Genomic DNA, 10966 nt, shown 5'->3' on the forward strand with positions numbered 1-10966 from the left:
TCATCATTCCTCAAAGTGTTAATTGTCGCAGAATTTGGTCCCTTTGATTATAAATGATCTGTACTCCATCTTGACTCTGAAACTGAATAACAGAATCTTTACCTTGTTGTCTGATCAGTTGATTATTTTCTAAATTAAAAATAGTAAAAAAAATATCCATCAGTGTTTAAGTCAACACATTGAAATGTGTTGATTGTCTTGTTTTTTTTTTCTGATGAACATTCCAAATCTCAAAGATGTTTGATTTAATATATTTTACTGATGATGGTGCATTGGGGAGAAGTGGCGATGGAAAATTCCAAGTTGTCTTGTTTTGTTAAAAAGGAATGCATAGTTTGTGCATGTACCGGCAAGCGTGAAGATGTAGATGAAAGATTAAATCCAAGAGAGTTCATGTAAAGCACAGCAGGAAGGTGTGAGAAAGTAAGTAATGTGAGCACCTGGAGTTAACATTATACATCATACCTCAATGCTTTTACCTGTAGGCTTTTAGGATATCAAGTTTTACAAATCAGTCTGACATAGTGATATAAATCCCTTCTGCGGCATGTCTGTATTCAACCCAGGGGCTTACATTAAATTACTTTCTCACACCTTCCTACAGTGCGCTACCTGAACTGAACAAACTGCAGTCATAGTTGTCTCACACTCACACTTTCCTACTACATGTTATTCATGAACTCTTAACTTTTACCTCTCAGAGCCCAAATCGACATATTCAAGTGTCTTGTTTTGTCTGACCAACGCTCCAAAAATCAAACAGGCCTATAACTGATTTAATGTCTTGGAGGAGAAGGAACAGCATCAAATCTAAACATATGAAAAAGCCAGAAACATAACATATATATATACAATATATATATATTTTTTTATCAAATGACTTAAATGCTTAAGAGATTTTCAAAATCGTTACTTTATTAATTTTGTCCTTCAACTTATTGTCTAATTGTTCTATCTGTACCATACAGGGCAAGAACAAAGTCACCTACAGATGTGAAAACAGGTTTAGGAGAGTCTTAATGTGTTCATTTGGTGTAGTTCATATTATAAACGATGGGGGCAGCAACAGGCGCGCAATAAGTCAAACGTGCTGGGAATACATAGGTAGAAGAAGAAATTCTTCTTCTTTTCTCTCACCACCGTTATCTTCGCTGCTTTAGCACTTCAACTTCCTCTCTGCCCACCTGCCTGAACTTGCCACCGATTGACAGCAAGGTAGAAATGACTTTTTGCACTGTTCATGGTTAACATTAATGTTTCATTTATATGTTGTCTGTTTAGTGGGTTTAGTTTGTCGACAGGTTCTTGGTATCGTTTTAAGTGTAACGGTTAGTCGTGACATCGTTTTCTAGCTAATGTTGGCTAAACAAACCAGTCAAAGTGAAGTTAATGCTGCTACCGGAAACGTGTCTGAGGTCTGGCTAGAAGACGACGAAGTTCATTTTCAAATCTTTAATGACTTACTATTGAATGTGGTTTTATAGTTTGTGTTGTGGTTATTTTGTCAAAATAACTTATCGCAGGCAAATCTCAAACTACTGTAACGTTACATCGTAAAGTTGAAGTGGTTCATGTGGGAAAGACACACAAACTTAATGGCTACTTGCTAGCTTTTCTTTTCCACTAGTAAGTGGACCTTAAACCGATAGTTGTGAGTGTCAGTCAATGATTTACAAGGCGAAGATTTACTCAAGATAAAGGGATATTTCCCATTATGATGGTGATCTATATTGACTGATAACTTGGCTGCAATGCAAAGTGAATTAGGAAAATGCATGCGTTGCCGCAGTTTACAGATATAACATCAAAACTATATAGCAATGTTAATTAAACTGTACGCTTCCTATGAAATACATAAAAGACTGAAGTTGTTGCCGTATCATTTCATTTTCATACAGGAACTACAACTGTTTTTGGTAGAACGATATTTCGCTATGCATTCAATTATGAAATTGGTATTTATTATCTGACTTGTTTCTACTCGTGTATTAACTTTTCAGTATTTGAATCTAGTGTTGCAAATGGATATGGGACAATATGAACATTTTATGTCATGATCTCGAGATGTATCCTGATAATCTTCAAAATATCCCAAAAATGGCACTTAAGGATACTGGAAACGCTTGACCATACATTATATTATTACATAACAAACAAATGTTTATATTGCATTGCAGATAGGACACGTCTTTTTCAGTAAACGTACTTTCATGTGAAATGCAATCGAGACAGACAGTCAGTCATGTCAGGATATTCATGATATCTAGATTATTCGGATAAAACACATTCAGGAATGATCATCATATTGTTGTCAGTGTTTTAATTGCCATCTGCGATAACTATTGTTCCAAAGATGTTTCCCAAGCACATACGCATTTAATGTTTTTGGAGTTTAATGGCCCATTGTATGTGTTTATGCCTTATTCTGACTACACTCTACGTCAATTATAGCCCCAAATTGTCTGATGGCCTTAGTTCCTAATGTCCAAAACACAACAATCCTATAAAAATGTAAAATTCAAATTGCTTTTGTGTTTTTTTTTTTTCAACCTCTTTCTTGGCATTCAGATTACTTATCAGCTGATGATAAAGTTCAACAGTGTAATGTTGCAGTATAAATGTGTACATTATTATTTATTGCAGTTACCTTTTATGTTCTTGTCTCTAGTGCGCAATCCAGTCTGCAGAAAGAGTCACTGTGGTGACTTCCTTGTTTATCTGGCAAGCAAAGTGGAGGGATTACCTGGGACTGTGCTGTGGTTAATGGCTGAGGGACATTGCAATGCCAGAAAATGTGTTATAATCAAAGTAGCATCAGAACTGTGTAAAAAAAAATTACTTGAATTCATTCAGTTTACTGCAGCAACACAGGCTAGTCGTAGCTTTAAGCTTAACCTTGCTTTGACAGATGCAGCACTTTCTGCATCCTTATGCCATGTGATTAATCAGATGAAGGTCTAATCCAATTAGAATGGTAGCATGCCTGTTAGCATGCCTAAGCTTGCAGCTAGGTCAGGATATTTTTGAGAGTAAGCTCCAAGGAGGAAAGGGTGTAAAAGAGGTGCGGCAGTAGTAAGGGAAAAAAGGCTTTTTAGATTGTGATACATTTTTATTTGTATTATTCTTCTGTCTCAAACCAGAGATGGTACAGGCCACAGTGCATGTTTATCCAGATAATAACAAGTTCAACTTCTCTGTCTCATCTCAAGGTCCTACAACATGTCTATTGTCAAGATCCACGCCCGAGAGATCTTTGATTCTCGTGGAAACCCCACCGTAGAGGTTGACCTTTACACTGACAAAGGTAGGCAACAATGTATTACTTATTAGACAATGTAGAAACATCTTGTTAATGTGCCTCGATGGCAAAAAAAAGTACAATATCTCATAATTTTTTTTTTGCGTTAAATAACAGTTTCAGAATCACATTGATGGTACAGTGTCTTGTAACAGGGTGAATGTTGTCTCTGTCATTTGTTTCTGCACTATGTAACTTCTATGAGAGGGTAGGATCACAGCGTTGCATACATGTTTACATCAACATACAGGTTTTCAACATTTAACATTGTTATGATGGAATGAGTTTTGTTTGTAGTCAGAACCTACATACGTCTGACACATTGTTACAGACCTGGGATTTGTATTTACAACAGTGGTGTTGCACCCAGAAACTGTGGGGGGCCCCAAATTGCACAAAATGACAATTTCTACATAATGATGCTTCAAAATGTGTTTTATCATCATCATTGATTCTCATGTTGTCACTCTGCCAATGTTCTCATTTACTTCTCACAGGCTTGTTCAGGGCAGCTGTACCAAGCGGAGCATCTACTGGAATCTATGAGGCCTTGGAGCTCAGGGACAATGACAAGTCTCGCTACCTTGGGAAAGGTTTGTACACCGTTTTTGTGTTTTCTTTTAGTTGGAAAGAATTGGTTAAATGATAGGTGTATTTACTAGCAATTATAAACTTGTTTTGTTGCCTCTGTACTTTGAAGCAGAATACACTTTCTTGAAAAATACAATATTTTGTACCTTGCTCATTTTCTTTCTCTGTCATCTTTGCTCTCCATGTTCTCTTTTCCTTTTTGCCAGATGTGAATGGGTTAGTGAGTTTCCGCTGCCTTGTCCCTCATAATTAAAAATTTAAGATCCGTGCATTTGACAGTGGAACGATTAATTATACCGTCAGTTTATTTGTAGCTGATCATTGAATGCTTTTGATAATCAACAAGATTTGGTTTGCAATGTGAAAAGTCAGTAAAGCATGCTCTCACTCCTCTACTGATGTTCAGCCTGTGGATGGTTCAACTCTAAAATAACAAATGTTGAAGAAAAGTATGTTTCTTAACCAAAACAGTAATTAAAAAGATATAATTGATACTACTGCATGCCTCTCTGTATGTTTAAAAAAATAAAATAAAATTGCATGCATTTCTGATTCTATATTTATATTATCGGCTCTATAAGAATTGCCCATAATGTTGCTTAAGAATACTAACACTAATCTGTATTTCACAGGAGTCTCAAAGGCTGTAGAGAACATAAATTCCACTATCGCGCCTGCATTGGTTGGCCAAGTAAGACAATGATTCTCACTCTTAGTCTGTGTGTTTCTGTTGTTAATATGTTACTGATGTGAATCTTTCCTGACTTGTTCTCATCTGTTCAGGATGTATCTGTGGTTGAGCAAGAGAGAATCGACCAGATGATGCTTGACCTGGACGGCACAGAGAACAAATGTAAGTGATGGCAGTCATGCCCTTAACTGTAACTGTTTTACTTATTTTGTATCTTTGTTTAAGATCATTGTTGTGTGGCATTATAGAGCATCTCCCATAAAATGTAATGCATGTGCTGTATCTGTCTATTTTGTGCGATAGTAATATTTTCTTGTATCTCACTTTTTAAATTACACAGTTACAAAGTAACTACAGGATAGAGTACACAAATACAAAATTCATATACTGTACATACAAATGTACCCATATATATGTATGAATAATTAAAGCACACACCAAAATAAGCCAAATTAAAGGCAAACATAGTATTTATAAAAGGGTTATTTGAGGGAATTTTCTTTCTTAGTTAGTGACCTTCTATTCTCTCTCTCAGCTTACTGCAGCTGTCCTTGATAAGGATGGAGCAAAAAGACCTGTTTCTGTAAAAACCAAGATTAGAGTAAAATAGAGAGACAAGTAGTGCAGCTTCTGTCTCTCTCAGTAAGTCCATCAGTCCTTGGATACAATTGTCTCTTTGCTAAGCTCAGGTTAGACTGTTTATTCTGTCTAAAGTACAGAATGCATGTTCATAAACCCAAAGATGGAGTATAGCATACAGTTAGAACAAGGTCACACTTTAGTAAACATAGTAACTCTGGCCTATGGATTACAGCCTTGTTCAGATTAGACTACCTTATCTGGACATCCAGCCAAGGGTTAATTAGACTACTGATCGGAATGCTCTTCAGAATGCTAGTGGTTGGCAAACTACCACTATTATTCTCCTTGATCAAGCTTGTCAGTAAAAGCTGCTTCTTAAGACATCAGGTCTCCCGGCATGTTCTTCATAACCACAAGTCCACCAGCTCTACAGAAATTCCATCACAGGTTAACTCTTCTCTGTAACGTTCGGGCCAGCCTGTGCAAGGCCTAGTATGTGATTAGTCTAACAACTGTTTTTTTTTTTTGTTTTTTTTTTTAAGTAGCCTAGCTGCTGCATTTTGGACTGAAAGGAGATAAGTCTAAGAGGACTCAGTAATGCACAAAAAGAGGGAGTTACAGTAGTCAAAACAAGTCAAGTTTAAGGTTTTACTAGAATCTCCATGCTGTGGGCTGACAGTGCAGGTTGATTTTTGACATGTTTCTTTATTAAAAGAAATGACTCAATGAGGTGGGCAAGATGAGGAAGTTCAAAGAATCAAACAGAAAGAATACCAGGATTCTTAAAGGCAGTCTGGATGCTACTAGTGAGATGGCTAATATGGTGACTGACCTTCTCTAAATAAACAATTTTGTTGTTGATATTTGCTTTTCTCCAGCCAAACTCGGAGCAAATGCCATCCTGGGTGTGTCCCTGGCTGTTTGCAAAGCAGGTGCAGCAGAGAAAGGTGTCCCCCTGTATCGTCACATTGCTGACCTTGCAGAAAACCCAGAGGTCATCTTGCCCGTGCCGGTGAGGATCTGTAGGCCAAATTACATACATCAGTTTCCTTCTTTCTCTTCTCCACTCCATTTCATTTTGAAGTTACGACTCTCATCTCTCTCCCCTCCATCAGGCTTTTAATGTGATCAACGGCGGCTCTCATGCAGGAAACAAGCTTGCCATGCAGGAGTTCATGATCCTGCCTGTTGGTGCAAGCACCTTCAAAGAGGCCATGCGCATCGGAGCTGAGGTCTACCACAATCTCAAAAATGTCATAAAGAAGAAATACGGCCAGGATGCCACTAATGTGGGCGATGAAGGTGGCTTTGCTCCAAACATCCTGGAGAACAAGGAAGGTCCGTAAAAAGGAATGATTTTGTTTGAGCTACTGTTTTATTAACTTTATTAAGAGGACTGCTTACAGGTTAATTTCAAAACCAAAAAGGCTCCTGATACAACTTTGACAGCATTCATCATGATAAGTAAACAGGTCTGTTCATATGTATTGTTTAAATCTGCAGCTCTGGAGTTAATAAAGGAGGCCATTGCCAAAGCAGGATACACAGACGAGGTTGTGATCGGCATGGACGTTGCAGCGTCTGAATTCTACAGGGACAAAAAATACGACCTGGATTTCAAGTCTCCTGATGACCCGAGCCGTTATATCACTCCCAACGAGCTGGCTGATCTCTACAAGAGCTTTGTGAAGGATTATCCAGGTAACCTCTCGAACACTTTGTCTTTTTACACATTATTTAGCAGGAACAGAACAGGACACACAATATAGAGTTAATGTGACCTCATGAATGGAAGGGATCCTTAGCATTGTCTTTCCTTCTTCTAAGAGGGCTAGACATATTGATGGTGTGCTACTGTCAACACCACTTTACAGCATCAAACAGCTGTTTTATCCCTGGAAAGCTGTCAAAAACATTGAACATAGTTTCTCTTTTATACTTGAAGATTGAAGAAAAAAAAAATTAATTAGATGCAGCTGCAGCCCAGGTTTAAAGAGATATGAAAAATGAAAAGAGAAGGGAAACAAGAGGGTTGAAAGTCATCTCATTTTTGAAGAAGTGAAAACTGATCAAAGCACTTGCCAAAATGTAGATAACACAGATTTGTCCTTTGACTAACAATGACAACAACAACAGAACTTTAAGTCATGGATGCTTATCACAACAATCATTTTGGTTTGAAATAAAAAATAACCCTGTACAAAAATAAAGTTTGAAGAGTCACCCTCCAAATTTAAGAACAAGTGTTGATCAGCATTGCGGGTATGTCTTCTGATTTATGATACTTTAAGAATGGAGGGATATTTTGGGTTTATCACAGCGTAGGTCTTATTGTAGCTAAGTTTTGGCCATAATTCCTGTTGGTAATAATACAATTGTATTAACCAGGTTGCTGCTGGAGAAAAACACGAGCAGTCAGACAATCTTACAGGTTTTATTCACAGAGGTTAGGCAGTTGTATCTGAAATGCTCAAATTATCATCCAAACCATCTTTTGTTTAGTACATAGAATGATTTGTTGATTCAACTTTGACATGCAGGTGTTGACATAGTTGTACACAGTGATCCTGTGAAATATGGGATTTTACATTTAACATTTTAATTTAAATGTACACTCACTTTCAGTGATTATCTAAACCAATTTACTTTGAGGTTAATCTGGCTAACCTGACCCTTTCTAATCATCTGGTTGTCTCGTCATTTGTGTTCCTTGCCCTTGTTGAACTTAACTCTCGTAATGTTGTAGAACTCAAGCTGTAATACACCAGAAATATTATTAAATACTTTGATGGAACAAAATCAGATTTTCAGTTAGAGCCATCCTGATAATCTGTTTCACCTGATGAGAAATATCTGCTTTCTTTAACTCACAGTGGTTTCAATCGAGGATCCCTTTGACCAGGACGACTGGGCAGCCTGGACCGACTTTACTGGAAGCACAGAAATCCAAGTTGTTGGAGACGATCTCACAGTCACCAACCCTAGTCGTATCAGCAAGGCTGTGGACGTGAAGGCCTGCAACTGTTTGCTGCTTAAAGTCAATCAGATTGGCACAGTTACAGAGTCAATGAGAGCGTGAGTCTACACTTTGAAATAAGTCTTGGTTTTATATATATATATATATATATATATATATATATATATATATATATATATATATATATATATATATATATATATATATATATATAATATATATATATATATATATATATATATATATATATATATATATATATATATATATATATATATATATATACATACATACATACATACATACATACATACTGTCTACAAGTTGATGTTCGTGCCTCATCTGCACAGATGTAAGATGGCTCAGGAGAACGGCTGGGGTGTGATGGTCAGCCATCGCTCTGGTGAAACTGAGGACACCTTCATAGCAGATTTGGTGGTCGGCCTGTGCACTGGACAGGTAAGTTCAGATATTAAAAGCGTTTATTGCATCAGTCTGTCCTTTTGGGAAGATGAGAAATTGGACAATTACTTAAAAACCTATGGATTTATCTCCACTGTCACTGTACACTTATTTCCACTTTATAAATTTCAGCACAATTGGCCATATTAAAGGTTCATGGTTATTTTTATTTTCATTTATAATTTGTATTTAACATTGAATTGAAATGAAAGAAATTGAGTCTTTGTGCTACACAAGTAAACAAAAAAAACAGTAGTTTTATATAATGTATAAATCATTGTATACATTTTGTCACACAGATCAAGACTGGGGCACCGTGTCGCTCTGAGCGTTTGGCCAAGTACAACCAGATTCTGAGGTAAGTCTGATTCTCATAGAAAATGGAGCATTTTACCTTGCATGTGTTACTCTTCAATTTGTGAAATAAAATCCCTACAATGTCTTTTGTGCGACAGTGCCACTACGTACTTCCAGTCTCACGAAAAACTTGGTGTTTTACTGGGAAGAGCTTGGTTTCTTGTGACCTAAGATCTATGTCAATAGAGTAATAGTCTGCCTTGTAAGAATGTTTTGGTTGGTGTTTATGAGAAGTTTTCTTCCGGAAAATCTTTATGTAGTAAAGATGGATACATTTTCACAACATGCCCCCTTTGTGGGTAGAGGTTTTCGACTTGGTGGATTTATTATTTTCGGGTATTTAAAAGAACATCTACATTTTTCAGTAGTTAGCTTTATTACTTCTGGGTTAGATTCAGGAAAAGGTCTTGGTTTGGATTGAAATAATAAATCAAATTTCTCTTCAGATTTTACGCGAGACATGAACAGTGACGATCCCAAAAAATAAAAATAATCTGTCTGAAGTTAAAAGTGAGGAGACACCCAGTGTGAGCTCTGGAGAACAAGCATTAGGCACACAATGCTGTGATGCAGGTTTTAAGAAGCTGTCCTTGGGCAAAATACCAAGTCTTAAGGGCGCTTCACTAACTTGTGCTGTATTGATTTTAAGTTTTGATTTTTTTTGTTTGTACAAAATCTAATAAACACCCTGATTTTATTCAACTATTCAACAATTTCAACTTCTTTTATTGTAGAATTGAAGAGGAACTGGGAGATGCGGCTCGTTTCGCTGGAAAAAACTTCAGAAATCCACTGAATAAGTAAATGGATGGACAGAGCATTTACTTTACCTACAAATCCATGAAAACACATTGGCTAGTAATGGAAAACACATCAAAGCAATAATGGTTGAAGTAGAACTACTACTACTAATATTCTAATCGTGGTAATTAACATATAAGGAGAACTTGACTATCAAGCCCTCTACTGTATACTGTATACTGTGCTCTTTGTTAATGTGGAATAAAATAATAGACCTGATAATAACTTAAGTATAATATATTTACAACACTGTAATGACAAAAGCTGCACTTAAAGACAATTGGAGTAAATAAAGTTTTCTTAGTGACAGAATATGTCGTGATTGTTTGTGTCATGTTTCATTTTATTTTGCTGTGGCCGTCTCTGCATCTCTGATGTGTCTCAGTGTATCAAATCAGACAGACAAAAGCAAACAAATCAGAACAGCACTGCATTGAATCAGACTGTTGACAATATACTCATATTTCACAAGTCTTCTAACATTGTAGTTGTGTAATATTTTTTAAGTGACATTTTTCTTTATCTCTAACACCCTCTACCTGTCTCATTAACACACACACTTGCATTTTTTTAAATCATCTTCTCCCTTGCAGCAAGACTCAGGTTTGTTCAGCTGTCGGTGTCTATTTGAAATAGGGCTTGACTTCAATCAGATTGTGCAATCATGAGCTTTGAGTGTAGGTATGAACTGTTTGAACGTCTTTACTGCCACACACGGAGTAAAATGTCACAAGCTCCTCTACAGATGGATACAAATGCATGATTTCATTTGAAAACTTGCATAATACAGTACAACCTGTTTCCAGCTAAGTAGTTTGGTTATCAAATTATACTAATAATTAAACAGACAATGACAGGTAATCAGTTGGGTTTGTAGATTTTCAGTCTCATTAGCCTCGCAGGAAAGACATTTGGAGATGAGACTTTATTGATCACTCACTGAGGAAGTTTGATCAAAAACAGAGGGGAAAATAATTGAATGATCTGATTGGGGGGGGGGGGGGGGGGGGGGGAAGAAATTAGACAGTAAGACAAAATAGAGTAACGGAAAAATGAAGTATAAATAATAAAGGTTTCATACAATTTATTCACCTTTAACATACAGATTTGACAAAAGGGGACAATTGGATAATTGCAGCCATAATTTTTATGAACACAGTGTGTTGAAAATAAGTATACAAATGACTTAAAAATATAATTGCACACA

At 36.5% G+C, this 10966-nt stretch overlaps 1 protein-coding gene across 3 annotated transcripts; it reads left to right on the top strand.

Annotated features, from left to right (window-relative positions):
- The first annotated feature begins 1087 nt into the window (after positions 1-1087).
- On the top strand, positions 1088-10081 carry eno1b (enolase 1b, (alpha)). Of its 3 annotated transcripts, none has more exons than XM_030421370.1 (12): positions 1088-1215; positions 3210-3304; positions 3796-3891; positions 4522-4580; positions 4673-4742; positions 6041-6174; positions 6278-6500; positions 6666-6863; positions 8036-8237; positions 8490-8598; positions 8901-8959; positions 9693-10081. In XM_030421370.1, exons 2-12 carry the CDS (start codon positions 3220-3222, stop codon positions 9760-9762), a joined length of 1305 nt encoding a protein of 434 aa, XP_030277230.1. In that variant the 5' UTR covers positions 1088-1215; positions 3210-3219; the 3' UTR covers positions 9763-10081. The 3 variants fall into 3 exon arrangements, with proteins under 3 accessions (XP_030277230.1, XP_030277231.1, XP_030277232.1); XM_030421371.1 differs by lacking the exon at positions 1088-1215 and adding an exon at positions 3026-3061; XM_030421372.1 differs by lacking the exons at positions 1088-1215; positions 3210-3304 and adding an exon at positions 4096-4105.
- The last annotated feature ends 885 nt before the right edge of the window (positions 10082-10966 follow it).

Source organism: Sparus aurata, chromosome 6 (genome assembly GCF_900880675.1).
Source record: "Sparus aurata chromosome 6, fSpaAur1.1, whole genome shotgun sequence".
Classification (NCBI taxonomy): Eukaryota; Metazoa; Chordata; class Actinopteri; order Spariformes; family Sparidae; genus Sparus; species Sparus aurata.